The 18,566-nt window shown below is 38.0% G+C and overlaps 3 protein-coding genes across 3 annotated transcripts; all 3 read left to right on the top strand.

Moving 5' to 3' along the window:
* The first annotated feature begins 1,459 nt into the window (after positions 1–1,459).
* LOC132114159 (protocadherin gamma-A11-like) lies at positions 1,460–4,139 on the top strand. The gene is made up of 2 exons (XM_059522273.1): positions 1,460–3,936; positions 4,104–4,139. Exons 1-2 carry the CDS (start codon positions 1,546–1,548, stop codon positions 4,137–4,139), a joined length of 2,427 nt encoding a protein of 808 aa, XP_059378256.1. The 5' UTR covers positions 1,460–1,545.
* Positions 4,140–8,988: 4,849 nt separating this feature from the next.
* Positions 8,989–11,561, top strand: LOC132114158 (protocadherin alpha-7-like). Its single transcript, XM_059522272.1, has one exon. The coding sequence runs from the start codon at positions 9,108–9,110 to the stop codon at positions 11,559–11,561; it is 2,454 nt and encodes an 817-aa protein (XP_059378255.1). The 5' UTR covers positions 8,989–9,107.
* A 4,002-nt stretch (positions 11,562–15,563) lies between these two features.
* LOC132114157 (protocadherin gamma-C3-like) lies at positions 15,564–18,207 on the top strand. The gene has a single exon (XM_059522271.1). The coding sequence runs from the start codon at positions 15,850–15,852 to the stop codon at positions 18,205–18,207; it is 2,358 nt and encodes a 785-aa protein (XP_059378254.1). The 5' UTR covers positions 15,564–15,849.
* Positions 18,208–18,566: the final 359 nt, after the last annotated feature.

The following is an 18,566-nucleotide window of genomic DNA, read 5'->3' as shown; positions in this document are numbered from 1 at the left end:
CCTCAGCATTTTATCATGAAGGTCCGCACACACACAAAGTTAGCTGTTGCCAGGCCTTCTCTAAACCACAATTCAGCGAACTGTGTCACCATCAAAACAACCATGCTTTCTTAAAAAACTGCAGAGAAAAAGGCCTCAGTCTGAGAAATCCAGCTGACTGCTGGTTTCTAGGCAGCGGGAGCCTGTCTCTATAGCGACCGAGTAAAAGATAGATGGTGGAACGTGGGTTAAAGAGGAGAAAATGATTTTATAAGGAATTACACACACACACACACACACACACACACACACACACACATATATATATATATATATATATATATATATATATATATATACATATATATATATATATATATATATATATATATATATATATATATATATATATATATATATATATTTACATGTTAAAATAATTAAACAAAAAAAAACTACAATGTTGTTACTGAGTTTTCATTCGTGAGCGATTTATTTATTTGGTCTTCCTTATGATCTTCCCAAAACCCTCCCTTCATTCGTCCTTTCCTCAGGGGACCGCGATGTTCAGCACCACGGACAGCGACCCACCTTTCCAAGTGTCCGTTGCCACGGTAACGGACTGCGGGCAGGGAGGGGGTGCATGATGCTACAGCCTGCAGCCTGTAATTTGATGCACAGAAGTGAGGCTCAACTCCCCAGATACGGGGATCTCGTATAGATGTGCAGACAAACAAACACACTGTATAATGCAGAAATGTATAATACTTTATGACTGCCTTTTTATGATAGGAAAAATTCTGATGAACATGTGTGATTGATATGTATATTTGATCTCCATTACACAGAGTATGTCCATTACAAAGAGCATGTGATATGAATCACTTCACTCTGCCCTCTGGTGTCTTTTGTCTGATATGTGGTTTGGGTTTCACAGACCAGTGCAGATATGGGAAAGCTCATACTTAAGCAGCTGCGGTGGGAGGGAGCACAGAACAAAAGAGGCGGGTGGGGCCGAGCTTGTCACGTGATCTGTGTAACTGAACCACAAGGTGTCACTGCTCACCATGCAGTTAGACACTAAAACACTGCATACTTACAAATGCAAGCTCATTTGTTATTTTAAAGCATGATAAATCATGATTTTAATGCGGATTTCAATAAAGGAAAAAATTAAAAAATTAAAAAAATTTTACTTATGAGATTTTTCGTTCTCTTTTAGTATTTGGTGTTTTGATGCCTCAATTTTACAATTGTAAACTTTATAATATTATTTGATAATAATAATAATAATAATACTTATTATTATTATTATTGGTGGTGGTGGTGGTACTTATTAACATCATTAGAAGATGTACTGTGCACTGTGAAGGAAATTATGCAGTTCTGCAAAATCGCTGTGAGTGGCGCTACAATACTAATCATCGCTAACAGTCCTGTTGAGCAGGTTCACTTCGTGCGCTGGCGTGTCAGACATCTCTCTGGCTTTGAACAATGAACAACCACGACGATTTTAGATGTGTCTGTTAATGTGTACATTTGGAATAGCATAAATGATTTGACCGCATGTGTTTAAAACCATTTTCAGTGGTGTTCAGAGGAAGCATGGCAAGCAAAAACAAAATAATATGGATGAGCAAGATTATTTATCTGATATGTCTGCTGTTCAATTCCGGAATAAATGCTACCCAGATAAACTATTCCCTTCGTGAAGAATCAAAAACTGGAGTCACTGTTGGGAATATTGCAAAGGATTTAGGGATTGATCCGGCTTTAATGGAAAACAGGAATCTACGTTTAGTTGCGGGGACAAAGCAAGAGCTCTTTCGGGTAAATCATGAAGACGGCGCTTTGTTTGTGAACCAGAGGATAGACAGAGAAGAGCTGTGCGCTAAAACCAACCCATGTCTTATTCATCTCAAAGCAGTGATAGAAAATCCACTCGAAATGCACCAGATATCAGTTGACATTATCGACGTCAATGATAATCCACCGAATTTTTTGGACGAGAACCATAAATTGGAAATACTTGAATCTGCAATTACAGGGTCACGATTTCAGTTAGAAACTGCGCACGACCCGGATATAGGCTCAAACGACTTGCAATCATATAAACTGAGCCAAAATCTTTATTTTCGTTTAGAAACGGAAGACATGGGAGACGAAGGTAAGATTCCTGTTCTCATTTTACAAAAACCTCTTGACAGAGAGAAACTCGCAAGACATAACCTAATATTAACTGCGACGGACGGTGGCAAGCCACAGAAATCAACTTCTGTAAATATTACTATTGTTGTGTCGGACATCAATGATAATGCCCCAGTTTGTGATAAGCAAAAATACACAGTAACAGTAAAAGAAAATGCCCCTGAAGGTACATTTCTGCTGCGCGTTAATGCTTCAGATTCAGATGAAGGACTGAATGGAGAAATCGAATACTCTTTACGGAACAAGTTCAGGAATGGAGCTTCTGAGGTTTTTGATTTGGATAGTTTAACGGGGAAATTAAAGATAAAAGGTGGGCTAAATTTTGAGGAAAGGCAGTTTTATGAATTAAAGATACTGGCCGCAGATAAGGGGACCGTATCTTTGTCTACACAGTGTAATGTGCTTGTAAATGTTGAGGATGTCAACGACAACAGACCTGAGATTGATGTCACTTCATTGTCCAGACACATTTCTGAAAATGCGCCTCCTGGGACTGTCGTAGCTTTGATGGGAGTTACAGACCTGGATTCAGGTATGAACGGAAAGATAGTTTGCTCTCTGCCTAAGGATATTCCTTTTGACCTCAAGCCGTCGTCTGATGGAAACTTTTACTCTTTGGTAACTAAAGAATACATTGACAAAGAATTGAAATCGTCTTATGATATCACTATAACAGCCAATGATTTAGGAACGCCGTCGTTAACATCAACAAGGTCAATTCACGTTGATGTCACTGATGTTAACGACAACAGCCCCACATTTGTCCAAAGACCATATACATTCTACGTGGCTGAAAACAACAAACCAGGAATTGCCGTTTTCTCATTAAGTGCAATTGATATCGATGAAGGTGAAAACGCTCGTGTATCGTATTCAATTGATCGAATGAATTCAGACCAAAGCATGACATCTTTCCTGAATATTAATGAGGCGAATGGAACCGTTTACTCACTGAAAAGCTTTGACTTTGAGTCTTTAAAAACATTTCAATTCTATGTTGTGGCCAAAGATTCTGGAACTCCATCTCTGAGCAGTAACGTGACAGTGAACGTGTTTATTCTGGATCAGAACGACAATGTTCCAGTGATCTTGTATCCAGTCAGCTCTAACGGTTCTGCTGAGGGTGTGGAAGAGATTCCCCGTAATGTGAACGCAGGTCATTTGGTGACTAAAGTCAGAGCCTATGACGCAGATATAGGATACAACGGCTGGTTATTATTTTCACTGCAGGAAGTTAGTGACCACAGTCTCTTTAGTTTGGACCGCTATACAGGACAGATAAGGACCCTTCGCTCATTCACAGAAACAGACGAGGCCCAGCATAAACTGATCATTCTGGTCAAAGACAATGGGAACGTTTCACTCTCAGCAACAGCGACTGTGATTGTCAAAGTTGTGGAGCCCAAAGAGGCTTTTGCTGCTTCTGATGTGAAAAACTCAGTAAAACACGAGGAGGAAAACAACATGACATTTTATTTGATCATCACTTTGGGCTCGGTTTCAGTGCTTTTTGTCATCAGCATCATCGTGTTGATTGTAATGCAGTGCTCTAAATCGACAGACTATTCGTCCAAGTATTTACAGGATCCAAATTACGACGGGACTCTGTGTCACAGCATTCAGTACAGATCTGGAGACAAACGGTACATGTTAGTTGGACCCAGAATGAGTATCGGCTCTACTATAGTCCCGGGGAGTAATGGAAATACGCTAGTGATCCCAGATCGTAGGAGGAGAGATTCTGGAGAGGTAAGATGCATCTTCAATTATACTATTTTTATAAGTTTGCACGAGTGTGTACGCCTTTCGAAGAGCTGTCCTTGGTGCTGAAATTCGAGTCCATGCATTCTCACGAACTGCTTCCCTGGTGATGATAACGTTTCGTTTCACAATATAACTTTTTTCTTCTTCTCAAGAACATCAACTACTATTATAACAGTGATGTAAAATAACACAATTTTCATTAGTAAAAGTACGGATACCACACCAATATATCACTGAAGTAAAAGTAACCTATTAAAACATTAAAGTAAAAATACCTTTAAAACCCTTCTTAACTAGAATAGTTAATTATATAAATATATATATAGTACAGACTAAAAGTTTGGACACACCTTCTCATTCAAAGAGTTTTCTTTATTTTCATGACTATGAAAATTGTAGAGTCACACTGAAGGCATCAAGGGCTATTTGACCAAGAAGGAGAGTGATGGGGTGCTGCGCCAGATGATCGCAGACCGCAGACAGAAGGCCAACAAGTGCTAAGCATCTCTCGGGGATCTCCTTCAAGACTGTTGGAAGACCATTTCAGGTGACTTCCTCTTGAAGCTCATCAAGAGAATGCCAAGAGTGTGCAAAGCAGTAATCAAAGCAAAATGAAATGGCTACTTTGAAGAACCTAGAATATGACATATTTTCACACTTTTTTGTTATGTATATAATTCCATATATAATTTCACATGTGTTAATTCATAGTTTTGATGCCTTCAGTGTGAATCTACAATTTTCATAGTCATGAAAATAAAGAAAACTCTTTGAATGAGAAAGTGTGTCCAAACTTTTGGTCTGTACTGTATATATATATATACAATATATATAATTGATTATTTCCGGATTACAGCACACCTGTACTGGCAAATATTCATACATAAGGGTGTCACTGTCTTGTATTTGACGTTAAAATGAATGAAATCTTTATTATCTGGGCTGCGTTTTGCGTTTCTCAAAAGCATCGTAAGCCTGTCACTGTAAAAAATGAATGTGATTTTAACAGTAAAAGGCTGCAAAAATGCTATAGTAAAAACCTGTTAATTGGTTATCAGTAAGTTGCCATACTATATACGGTGAATAACTGTAATTACATTTAATGACATTTAATTTACAGTGAAGTACTGTTAAAATTACGTTTTTGGAAGTGAAAAAGAAAAAGCCATTGTACACTTTACAATGAAAAATCGTAAATTGACACTCCCAGAATTCCCTGCATGACATTTGCAGAGGTGGAAAGAGTACAAAAATATTCTACTCAAGTAAAAGTACCATTACATTAATGAAATTTTACTCAAGTACAAGTAAAAGTACCAGTCTAAAAATCTACTCAAGTAAAAGTAAAAAGTAGCTCATTTAAACTTTACTCAGAGTAAAAATGACTTAGTTACATTTTAACAGTGGGAGGGAGTCAAAAATGGGACAGGCCAAGGGTGTCAAACTCAGTTCCTGGAGGGCCACAGTCCTGCACAGTTTAGATATAACCCTAATTAAACACACCTGATCCAGCTAATCTAATCATTTAGGTTTATTTGAAAACTACATGATATGTGTGCTGGAGCAGGGTTAGAACTAAACTCTGCAGGGCTACGAACTGAGTTTGACACCCCTGGGATAGGTCTATTAATCTCAAACTAGTTGTTTTTAATTAAAGGAATCAATTATTTAGAATAATAAGACATTTGGGCTGTTACCAGGCTAATCAGTATCAACAAACTCATCTTTTAATGCAGAAGAAATGCAAAGATTCATTGGAAGTGGCATTTAGATGTATTACACTGTTTAGTGCAGGACAAGAATGCATTTAACCTGCAGTTACAAATGCATGAATAATGTTTTGACATACAAGACATAAAATGTTGAATACTCATTTGAAATGATAAGAAATTAATTATTTAAAAAAAATCAAAAGATACTTTAAATGTGAAATTAAAATGGCCAGTATGTGTCAGCAAGTCACTGTTAATAAGTGAGTCATTGCGATTGAACCCAATCATTTAAACGGTTGATTCATTCAGGACCGAAACACTGTCACGTTGCTCAGAGACGCAAAACTGTGCTTTGGTGGCTGTGTTTGGAATTATTTTCTGTTGTAGAAATAGAGCTAAAAAAGGCAATATGGTGTCTGAACACAAGTCTCTTAATTAACTTGTTTACTGAACTGTTATATATATGTATGTATATATTCATGATGATTTTTGGAGGAAAAGACGGCCTTCTTTGTGTGATTTTGATTTAATATATGAAATTATATAGATATGTGAATTTTCTGCCCCTATATCTTCAATTTTGTGATCATTCTAAATGCATTTTATGAGACTGAATCACACAGTGAAAAAACGCACTATAAATGCGCGCGCACATCATTAAAACAAAAAACATGATATTATCGCAGATGATATATATAGCACACTCCTCACCACTGTCTTTTTGGCTAATTTGTGCAAAACCTCTTGCTAAAATGTCAAAGCTTCATTTTAACCACCAATGCAACGATGCAATTATTTAGCTTACCTCTACATTCTTGCGAAGGGTTGATGTCTTGTCGAGATTTTATAAGCTGCTAGTTTGGTCTTCCTAGGCAAGTACAGCTTACACTGCATAATAGAGCATACATATGGCCAGGGGTTCACTTCATTTCCTTCGAGTTTAACTTCAGAATATGACGGGGTTTCGTTTTCAGCGGTGTCTGCACCACTAACGCCTGTTTTGTCCGTCTGCCTCTTTCTTGTGATTTTAGCGCCAGTTTGCCCTCCTGCCCATTATTTACTGACGTAGTTTCCAGGGAGCGATTTTTTTTTTTTTTTTTACTCAGTAATTATTGTGTTTTAAAATGTAGCGAAGTACAATACTTTAAACAAAATATACTTAAGTAAAAGTAAAATTACAGATTTAAAAAATTACTTTAAAAAGTATTAGTACACAAAAAAGCTACTCAATTACAGTAACGCGACTAAATGTAATTCGTTACTTTCCACCTCTGGACATTTGATATATTACGGTTTTTTTTTTCTTATCAGTTGTGTTCATTAGGGTTTTATCTTACATCTAATGCTGTTAAAGGAATGTTTATTGCCTTATTTCAGTTTCATTTCTGTTACCATGATTACCTTATATATACAGATATTGGATATTGGTATATCCCTTCTCAGCTTGTGGAAGAGCTGTTTGTAATGACCTTTGATTCATCATGTAACTTTCTCATCACCACCTGTTTTTGGTTATTAGTATTACAATGGTTCAAAACAGTTATTAGTACTTCAATTTGCTGGTTTATTAACATTACATCACTTACATCACTTACAGACAAGTTAAGTCTGTGAAACCTAAAATGTTGCTACCATATCTTTAACGGTGAAAATCTGGCAACCACAGCTGCCTGTATTTTACCGTAAATGTCACAGAATTTTTTTTTTATTTTATTTTTTTTTGCTATAGTGTAAGTAGATCGTAAAAACGATCGTACGACTGATAGTATAACGGTCTGTTTCCCAAAAAAATCGTTATTTAAGTAGCACTTAAAAATCATCGCAGATGCTCTGGAGTAATCTTAAAGCCCGAAATGCATCGTAAGAAGACAAAGTTATGAGGTCACCTGCATGACAAACGACAGATTTCACCTGTAGTTTTATTCAAGTGCATATAAGGTTTTGATTGTACTTCTCTTTATTACTCTTTTATTGTTGAAATGAATTTAAAAGGAAATAATTAAATAGAAAAGTAAAGAACATTTTTACTTAATTAAAATATACATAAATATGTATACAACAGTGCTTTTTTTTCTGTACCTGTAGAAATGTATTCACTAGATAAAGTACAAATATTTGTCCTACTATCATCCTTAATCTATACACTTTATTTATTAATAATATTTAAACACATATCAACCATTAGTCATTCACTTCAGAAACACTTGGAAAAACTCATAAGAATTCTTGTAGTATTTCAGGGTGGGATAACAAACACATGGCCATCAAGAACTTTAAATCAACATGGTTTTATTGTCTTGAGTCAACGAGCTGCTGTTGAAAACTGTTGTTCCTCTTATTGGCCTCTTTAAGAAATTGACTATTGTCTTTTCAAGACATAAATCTACGAGTGCTCTGGAATAATAGTAAAGCCAAATGCATCTTAAAGAAGACAGATGTATGCGGTCATCTGCAGGACAATCGGCAGATTACACCTTTAACTGTATTCAAATGCAATGTGATAATAATATAAGGATTTGATCGTACTTTATTGTACACTCTATTTTTTAATTTATAAATGAAATAATTAAAAAGGGCAGAAAAATATACACATTTAAATTGTGACTGAACAAATAATAATAATAATAATAATAATAATAATAATAATAATATAATAAATAATGTAGGAAATATGATTCAAAGACTGGGTTTGCCTGGATTAACTTGCTGAGGTGCAGGAAAACCAGCCATGCATTGGACCCGGAAATAAAGTCTCTCTCTCTCTTTCTCCCCTGTATATAGACATATAAAGTATATTATATATTATTATGTACAGTAATATAATATAATATAATATAATATAATATAATATAATATAATATAATATAATATAATATAATATAATATAATATAATATAATATAATTGTTATATAATCCGAGTTGTCTGGAACGCAGCATTAGGTTAACATTTCATTCTATTAGGATAGCGACTCCTAAGTAGCATCTTTTTTACGAAACTTGCGTGAAACAATAACGATCGATCCTAAAATGACTCTTAGAAAACGCTCTAAAATCAGTCGTTATCGAGGAACACAGCCCTGGTTAGATGTATGATGATTTGATTTAAACGACTGAAGTCTGATACATGCATTGGCAGGTGGATTCTAATGTATCCTAGCACTGAATTTCTTTAATTATCGGCTATATTCTCAGTTAGTCTCATGGTGTCAGTATAATACAGGAAAACCTTTTTAAAATACTGTCCCTCCTCTTCGAGACGTCACGCCGTTGTTCCTCTCCACAAAAAGGCAGTTCTGTTGTTGTTGAAACATAGGATACCTTGTTGTCTGCGTGGATTATGGTGATTTATTTGAAGGAAAAAAATTGACATTTTATAGCATCTCGGAGATTTCGCTCATGAAGACATCACAAGAGCAACACTAATTTGTTTTCTGGTTTGAATCATGATGGAACACGGAGGACAAAGGAGCAGATGGGAGTGCTGGTGGATTGCTTTGTGTTTCTATTTTCTGCTGTACTTCGAAGAGCATGTTTCAGCTCAGATAAGATACTCTATTCCGGAGGAGGTAAAAGATGGAACAGTCGTTGGAAATATTGCGAAGGATTTGGGCCTAGATATTGGTGCTTTGGCGGCCAGGCGATTCCGTATTGTATCTGGATCCAATGATGATTTTTTTCAGGTAAATCAAAACGGCGTCTTGCACGTTCATAAGAAAATCGACCGAGAGGCGCTATGTGATAGTCATAGCGCATGCGTCATAAATCTTAAGATTGTTGTAGAAAATCCTCTTGAAATACATTATATTGCAGTGGAGGTGACCGATGTAAATGACAATTCGCCCAGTTTTAGTGAACACGAGAAACGATTGGAGATTTTATTTTTTTTTTTTTTCACTATTTTAGAATCGACTGCTGGAGGGACGCGTTTTCAGCTTAAGGTCGCGCGTGACCCGGATGCCGGGGTCAATTCTGTTCGTATATACAAATTAACCCCAAATGAACACTTTGATCTAGAAGTCAGAGATCAGGGAGAAGATAAACTGCCATTTTTAGTTTTACAAAAATCTCTTGACCGTGAGATCAATGATGAATATAATTTAGTTTTAACAGCTATTGATGGAGGAAGTCCACAAAGATCAGGAACTCTAAATGTTACAGTTGTTGTTCTTGATAACAATGACAACAGACCTGTTTTTAGCCAAGATATATATTCAACACATTTAAAAGAAAATATACAAGTTGGAACGCCAGTCGTACAGGTTCAAGCAAGTGATGCAGATCATGGCTCAAATGGAGAGGTTACCTACGCGTTTGGCAGCGACCAGAACCCAAAGGTATATGAGATATTTAGTTTGGATAAACTTACAGGTGACATTCGTGTGAAAGGCAATGTAGACTTTGAGGAGAAATCCATTTACAAACTTGATGTTCAAGCGTCTGATAATGGCCAGCCCCCTATGAAGACAGATTGTAGAGTTGTCATCAAAATTTTAGACACCAACGATAACACACCCGAGATCGATATAACGTCACTGGTGAAAATGGTGTCTGAAGACTCCAAGCCTGGTACTGTAATTTCGCTCATTAGTGTTACCGACAGAGACACTGGTGTTAATGGAAAAGTTGTGTGCGCTCTTTCAGAAAACGTTCCATTTGAATTAAAACAGTCAGTTCAAGAAAACATGTACTCGTTAGTAACTAAAGGGAGCCTGGACCGTGAAACTGTATCACATTATGACATTACAATAACAGCAAGTGACTTGGGTCAGCCTCCACTGTCCTCATATAAAACTCTGAGCGTGCAGGTGTCAGATGTTAATGACAACCCGCCTGAATTTATCCTAAATCCCATCGAATTATATATGATTGAAAACAACGCTGCAGGCTCCCCCATTCTCACTCTGAGTGCTTTTGACAAAGACCTAAATGAAAACTCTGTGATTTCATATCAGATTATTAAAGGGAATAGGACACAAAGTGACATGACATCTTTTCTAAATATTAATTCTGAGACAGGCGCAATTTATGCACTTAAAAGTTTTGATTTTGAGACTATCAAAACCTTTCAGTTTTACGCGCTCGCTACAGACTCTGGAGCTCCGTCTCTGAGCAGTAACGTGACAGTGAACGTGTTTATTCTGGATCAGAACGACAATGTTCCAGTGATCTTGTATCCAGTCAGCTCTAACGGTTCTGCTGAGGGTGTGGAAGAGATTCCCCGTAATGTGAATGCAGGTCATTTGGTGACTAAAGTCAGAGCCTATGACGCAGATATAGGATACAACGGCTGGTTATTATTTTCACTGCAGGAAGTTAGTGACCACAGTCTCTTTAGTTTGGACCGCTATACAGGACAGATAAGGACCCTTCGCTCATTCACAGAAACAGACGAGGCCCAGCATAAACTGATCATTCTGGTCAAAGACAATGGGAACGTTTCACTCTCAGCAACAGCGACTGTGATTGTCAAAGTTGTGGAGCCCAAAGAGGCTTTTGCAGTTTCTGATGTGAAAAACACAGTAAACGACGAGGAGGACAACAGCGTGACATTTTATTTGATCATCACTTTGGGCTCGGTTTCAGTGCTTTTTGTCATCAGCATCATCGTGTTGATTGTAATGCAGTGCTCTAAATCGACAGACTATTCGTCCAAGTATTTGCAGGAACCAAATTACGACGGGACTCTGTGTCACAGCATCCAGTACAGATCTGGAGACAAACGCTACATGTTAGTTGGACCCAGAATGAGTATCGGCTCTACTATAGTCCCGGGCAGTAATGGAAATACTCTAGTGATACCAGATCGAAGGAGGAGAGATTCTGGAGAGGTAAGAACCGTTTTATTTTTTTATTTATTTTTTTTGCACTTGAGATTAACATTTGTAATTTGCATATGACGTTTTTGAAGTGCTCCTGACGTCATATAAATACAATTAGGTGATGTGTTCCTTCATATTAGAGCAAGACGTTTTTAACCCCCGCCCCCATTTCATTTTAATTGATGTGTGTGTCATGTGATCAAATTGTTGATTATTTGATACTTCTAAGACCGTTATTTGAAAAAAAAATATATATATATAAAATGCATTTTTGTCTGATAAATATCTGCTATTAGAAATATCCGACTCAGCTTTTGGTTGAGACATTAAATTTGCAAAATAGAGGGGATCCTGTTTGATTTATAAACTGAGCGAAACCGATTATTTTGAACTTAAGCTTTGCGATTTTTACTGTTATATTTTTATTTTAACTCATTGTTATAATTTTATTATGTGTCTGTTTTTGTATATATCGGAAATATGCATATGAGAGGTTCTGTTTTCGGTATATAAAAAAAAGAAAATACGTGTTTATTTGTTATTCTAACCTGATCTCATGAGAGCGCATTTCAAAGGCAAGATTTTCTATTTCTATTTGCCGTACTGCAGATGGGTGCGTATTAAATGTACGCAAAAATGAGTTATCTATGCACGCCAACACAGTGCGTATCATATACTACACTCAAACACTGCATATTACATGCACGTCAAAGTCAGTTTGTGCTATAAATAGCACGCAAAACACAAATATTCGTTCTATTGATATGCGTTTTCAGGAGACCAGGCTCCTTATTTCAGCCAGGGCTGCGTTTCCCAAAAGCATCGTAAGCCTAAGTTGATCGTAAAAACGATCGTACGATTGATCTTAATATTACGGTCTGTTTCCCAAAAGCATCGTAGCTTAAGTAGCACTTGAAAATCTTCGTAGATCTACGAGTGCTCTGGAGTAATCGTACATCCCCAAGTGCATCGTAAGAAGACAGATTTATGAGGACACCTGCAGGACAACCGGCAGATTACACTTTTATCTAGATTTAACACACTGCAACGCGAGTAATATAATAATATTTGGATTGTACTTTATTGTACACTTTATTGTACTCGTTTTTTGTTTACATGAATTTATAAATTAAATAAATAAAAAGGGGAAAACAAGATAAAAAAACACATCTAAATTAAATGAATGAACAAAAAAAATCATAAAAGAAGTAATGTGGGAAATTTGCTTCAAAGACTGGGCAAAATAGGAATGAATTCAAAAAAATCTGTCAATGACTTGCTGACGTGCACGAAAAGCAGCCATGTATTGGGCATTTCTTGGTTGGCCATGTGGTCCCATGCCATCTTCGTCCTCCTCCTCCTCCTCCTCCTCCTCCTCCTCCTCCTCCTCCTCCTCCTCCACCTCTTAATCTTCCTCCCTGTTAAGTAAGGGCACTCTCATCTGCACTAAAAATGTTGTGCAGCATAGCTGTTACTATTATTACTGCACAGCTCTTTTGTGGAGCAAACCAAAGACCACCACTGGACTGGTGAATTGCCCGAAAGCGCATCTTCCACCTCCCTATTGTGCGTTCCACAATACTACGTGCAACACGGTGTGCCTCGTTGAAATTTGTCTCCCTGTTATTCATAGGATTAGCCACAGGCGTGAAGAGATATGGCCTCAGTGGGTAACCACTGTCCCCAAGCAGCCTCCACTGTCCCTGTAAGTTTTGTGCCTCCTGACCAACAGATGAATTGGTGAACATGAAGGAGTCGTGTGTGCTTCCGGGCCACCTTGCCACAATGTCTGTAATCAAACCCTTATGGTCACAGATCACCTGGCAGTTGATAGCTGCATAGCCTTTGCGGCATATATATACATGGCCATCCACAGATGGTGTAAGGATCGGGATCAAGGTACCATCGATCACTCTAATGATCTGAAACTGATGCCTTACTTAGTCCAAGCCCATCACCAAGTACCTGGAGAAAACTGCCTGTTGCATAAAATCTCAAGGCTGATAGGAGTTGGATTTCAGGGGACAAGGCAAAATTTCTCCTCGCATCAGCTGAGGTCCAATGCTATTTAGCAATTGGGCTATTTGTCCTCTTGGCAGACGGTATCGCCTTATTATAGCCATGTCATCAAGGATATCCAAGGGGTTTTGATGCTGTCTGATGAAGGCATTTAAAGTCACCAGTCTACTTTGTGGTCGTCTCTGTCTTTGTCTTTCTCTGACCCTCAATTGAAGAACACGCTGTAGTGCAGCCATGATTTCCTCTGCAAGTCTAGTGAGGTGTAAACTCTATACTAATCCTAGCTTAATTGAAGAAACCATGTGAAGGTCATCAGGCTGTGATAATGTATCATATCCCACTGCCTATCATAAATTTCAGTAATGACATTAGGCCCTACCTTGAAGAAAGTGAAGGTGTGGCATGCTTAGAAACTGTATAGATTACATATTATATTCCTTTAATCTATCCTCTGTTCATAATGATGAAAAGTTGTGCTTATTATAAAAATGTATACATAGAACAGTACTGGTAAAAAATGTTGTTGACTTTTTTGTCTATACCTGTAGAAATGTATTGGCTAGATGAAGTACTGTATATATATTTGTGTTATCTGTCACGCCAAATATATAGACTTTATATTAATAATATTGAAACTTAAATGCTTATGTCTGAAAATAATCATCAACCATTAGCCATTTACTTCAGAAACATTTGGAAGAACTCATAACAATTATTATATTATTTCATATGGTCTTAGGCCTCGTGTGCATGGTTCAACAAACACATGGACATCAAAAACACTGCATATAGCTTTATTAATAAAAAACTTTGCATAGTTTTATTAATTTGGGTTATTCAGTTCCCCACAACCTGCAAAATACAGTGTACAGTGAGATGAGTCATAACTACATATAGAAAACATTTCACATTGCACAAATTACTGAAACAATAAATCACATTACCTGTGTCTTCTGGCAAGATAATTGGCACAGAAATTGAGGGCCTTGCAAAACTCATCTCCTCTAGTGCACGCCTCCTCTCTTCTAAGGCCAGTTTGGCCTTCTTGAGCTCAATGAGCTGCTGTTGGAAGTTGTTGTCTCTTTCATTGGCTTCTTGAAGGCATTGCCTAATGTCTTTCAAGACATCTAGTTTCTCTCTCTCTCCAGCTGCACTAGGTCCTGACTACAGCTACAGACATTCTCAAACTGCTGAGTTGTTGTGGCTGCAGTCTGGACCACTGAAGATGGAGGCTGTGGCCTGGGAGGGTTTTTTGGAGGACTAGGAGATGCTCGGAGATGGCAGATGAAACTGATGGTTCCTCTGAGCATGAAGGACCTGACTCAGGTTCAGGCTCAGGCTCAGGTTTAGTTATCCCTACTCCTCCATGGATGTCAATACCACCACTAATTCCATCTGAAGCACTTGTGCCAAGTATTGACAATGCCTTTTCTTCCTCGACTGTAAGAAGGGGGGACTCATTGGTCCCCCACCTGTTTTTTTAATTGCAGTCCTCTGCAGTGCCCTCTTCCTTTTTGCCAGGCTTGCAAAATCCTGCCACTTCTTGCGAACCTCCTTCCCTGACCTTTGAACACCCCTGGTTGCAGTTAGTTTGGTAGCAATGTCCTCCCAGATGTTTTGTTTTTCTTTATTAGTATGGTGTCCTTTAAATCTGGTAAAAATCACATCTTTGTTTTTCTCTATCTCCTCTAAGAGGACATTAATTTCATCCTTTTGAAAGGTATCTTTTCTTGTTTTATTTTTTTTTGTTCAGTCATTTTGTCAGTGTCTCCGCCTGTATGTAGGTGCTTTATATAGACTCGATTGTCTTGATTGGTAATCCAAAACAGATGACAATCATTAGGTTAAACGTTCAGAACACGATTCCATATAAGGTTAAATTTCAGCACTTCGCTAATGGACAGCGACTCGTAAGTAGCACGTAGAGCGCGTTCTCGCGCGTTCATGTTAAGTGCATTTTTGGGAAACGCTCGTGGAATTGCTGCGAGCGTTCGTAAGTTTGCACGTAGAAAACGCTCTTAAGAGCTAAGATACATCGTTAGCGGGAAACCCGGCCCAGAGCGGTTTTGCTTATCTGTGACATTCTTTACACACCTCATGGTGTCATTGTTGTACAGGGAAAGCAATGCATCTATTCACCCTGCCCCCATATCTAGATTGCATTTGGCATTTTGTTCTGCGCAAAGGGAAGGTTATTTTTGTTTCAAGACGACTAAAGACAGAACTGCTTAACGGTGAATGCTGCAGTTTTTTCGTGCGTCACCTTTGTTTGTTCGTTCAAGATGAACATATAAATATAATCTGACAGGGTAGCGGCATTCGCTTCTGGATTTCGCTGTCATTCGCAATGGAAGCTGGAGGACAAAGGCGCAAAGGGGAGTGCTGGGGGACGGTTCTCTGCTTTCTTCTGTGCTTTGGGCAGCGGATTTCAGCTCAGATAAGATACTTTGTACAAGAGGAGGTAAAAGAGGGATCTGTTGTAGGAAATATCGCCAAGGATTTGGCACTTGATGTCAGTACTTTGATGGACAGACGGTTCCGTATTGTGTCTGGGTCAGATGAAGCTCTTTTCATGGTAAATCAAAACAATGGCGTTTTATATGTACAAAGAAAAATTGACAGAGAGGCGCTGTGTGATAGTATTGGAGCATGCTTGATAAACTTAAAATTAGTGGTGGAAAATCCACTTGAGATCCATTATATTGCCGTTGAGATAATTGATGTAAATGATCATTCCCCTACATTTACAGAAAAAGAAAAGCGATTAGAAATTTCCGAGAACACTCTTCAAGGAACTCGTTTTCAGCTGCAAGCTGCGAGTGACCCTGATAGTGTTGTGAATTCTGTGCGTTTGTACAAATTAAGTCAAAACGAGCATTTTGATATAGAAATAAGGGACAGGGGAGAAGATAAATTGCCTTTTCTGGTTTTACAAAAGCCCCTTGACCGTGAGAAAGACGCTGAGCACAATTTAATTTTAACAGCAATAGATGGCGGCAATCCGCAAAGATCAGGAACATTGAATATAACAATACTTGTTCTCGATGTGAATGACAACCGCCCTGTTTTTAGTCAAGATGTTTATTCTACAACACTGCATGAAAATGTGCAAATTGGAACTTTAGTAATGAAAATTCTGGCAAGTGATTTTGATGACGGTCCAAATGGTGAAGTGTCTTACACTTTTGGAGGGGGTAACAACCAGAATATGTTTCAGATTTTTACCCTGGATAGAATAACAGGAGTAATCCATGTAATAGGAGATGTCGACTTTGAAAAGACCAATGTTTATAAATTGGATATACAGGCATCTGATAATGGGCAGCCGCCTCAGACTGCAGACTGTAGAGTAATTATAAAAATACTAGACATAAATGATAATGAGCCAACCATAGAGGTGACGTCTCTATCAAAGATCGTGTCTGAAGACTCCAAGCCTGGTACTGTAATCTCGCTCATTAGTGTTACCGACAGAGATACTGGTGTGAACGGGAAAACTGTGTGCGCTCTCTCTAAAAAAATTCCATTTGAATTGAAACCATCAGTTCAGGAAAACATGTATTCGTTAGTAACTAAAGGGAACCTGGACCGTGAAACTGTATCACATTATGACATAACAATAACGGCGAGCGACTTGGGTCAGCCTCCACTGTCCTCATATAAAACTCTGAGCGTGCAGGTGTCAGATGTTAATGACAACCCGCCTGAATTTATCCTAAATCCCATCGAATTATATATGATTGAAAACAACGCTGCAGGCTCCCCCATTCTCACTCTGAGTGCTTTTGACAAAGACCTAAATGAAAACTCTGTGATTTCGTATCAGATCATTAAAGGGAATGGGACACAAAGTGACATGACATCTTTTCTTAATATTAATTCTGAGACAGGCGCAATTTCTGCACTTAAAAGTTTTGATTTTGAGACTATCAAAACCCTTCAGTTTTACGCGCTCGCTACAGACTCTGGAGCTCCGTCTCTGAGCAGTAACGTGACAGTGAACGTGTTTATTCTGGATCAGAACGACAATGTTCCAGTGATCTTGTATCCAGTCAGCTCTAACGGTTCTGCTGAGGGTGTGGAAGAGATTCCCCGTGATGTGAACGCAGGTCATTTGGTGACTAAAGTCAAAGCCTATGACGCAGATATCGGATACAACGGCTGGTTATTATTTTCACTGCAGGAAGTTAGTGACCACAGTCTCTTTAGTTTGGACCGCTATACAGGACAGATAAGGACCCTTCGCTCATTCACAGAAACAGACAAGGCCCAGCATAAACTGCTCATTCTGGTCAAAGACAATGGGAACGTTTCACTCTCAGCAACAGCGACTGTGATTGTCAAAGTTGTGGAGCCCAAAGAGGCTTTTGCAGCTTCTGATGTAAAAACCGCAGTAAACGACGAGGAGGAAAACAACGTGACATTTTATTTGATCATCACTTTGGGCTCGGTTTCAGTGCTTTTTGTCATCAGCATCGTCGTATTAATTGTAATGCGGTGCTCTAAATCGACAGACTATTCGTCCAAGTATTTACAGGATCCAAATTACGACGGGACTCTTTGTCACAGCATCCAGTACAGATCTGGAGTCAAACGCTACATGTTAGTTGGACCCAGAATGAGTATCGGCTCTACTATAGTCCCGGGCAGTAATGGAAATACTCTAGTCATACCAGATTCTGGAGAGGTAAGAATCGTTTATTAAATCTAATTGCAGTCTTGGATTTGGATATATCTGAATGTATTTTATTTTATTGGCTTGCTGCTTCTTTTTTTTAGCTTTTGTTGTCTTTTCATTCTTCCATTTGTTTCAGCATGGCTGTTTATTGTTATAATGTCTATAGACTTAAAAGTTTGGGCCGTTTTTTTTTTTGCTCACGTCATGGTGGATTTCAGAGTTAAATTGAACAAATACAACAAAAGTATATATATACATATTTTTTTTCTTATTCATTGTTGGATTAGAATGTAAAATCTTAAAATGAGATTATTCTCTCAAACTTTTGTGAATAGAGATGGCTTCGTTTCTAAAACAATCCTTTCTACTTTAACTGCCTTGCAGTG

Source organism: Carassius carassius, chromosome 33 (assembly GCF_963082965.1).
Source record: "Carassius carassius chromosome 33, fCarCar2.1, whole genome shotgun sequence".
Lineage (NCBI taxonomy): Eukaryota > Metazoa > Chordata > Actinopteri > Cypriniformes > Cyprinidae > Carassius > Carassius carassius.
Note: the sequence above shows the minus strand (reverse complement) of the source record. Positions and strands in the feature narration are given on the sequence as shown.

Bases quoted from the DNA above. Each gene is read 5' to 3' on its own strand.
- LOC132114157 (XM_059522271.1), top strand. From the start codon at position 15,850: ATGGAAGCTGGAGGACAAAGGCGCAAAGGGGAGTGCTGGGGGACGGTT.
- LOC132114159 (XM_059522273.1), top strand. From the start codon at position 1,546: ATGTGTTTAAAACCATTTTCAGTGGTGTTCAGAGGAAGCATGGCAAGC. The intron at 3,937-4,103 runs GTAAGATGCATC...CTTCTTCTCAAG, and splicing joins GGAGGAGAGATTCTGGAGAG to AACATCAACTACTATTATAA.
- LOC132114158 (XM_059522272.1), top strand. From the start codon at position 9,108: ATGATGGAACACGGAGGACAAAGGAGCAGATGGGAGTGCTGGTGGATT.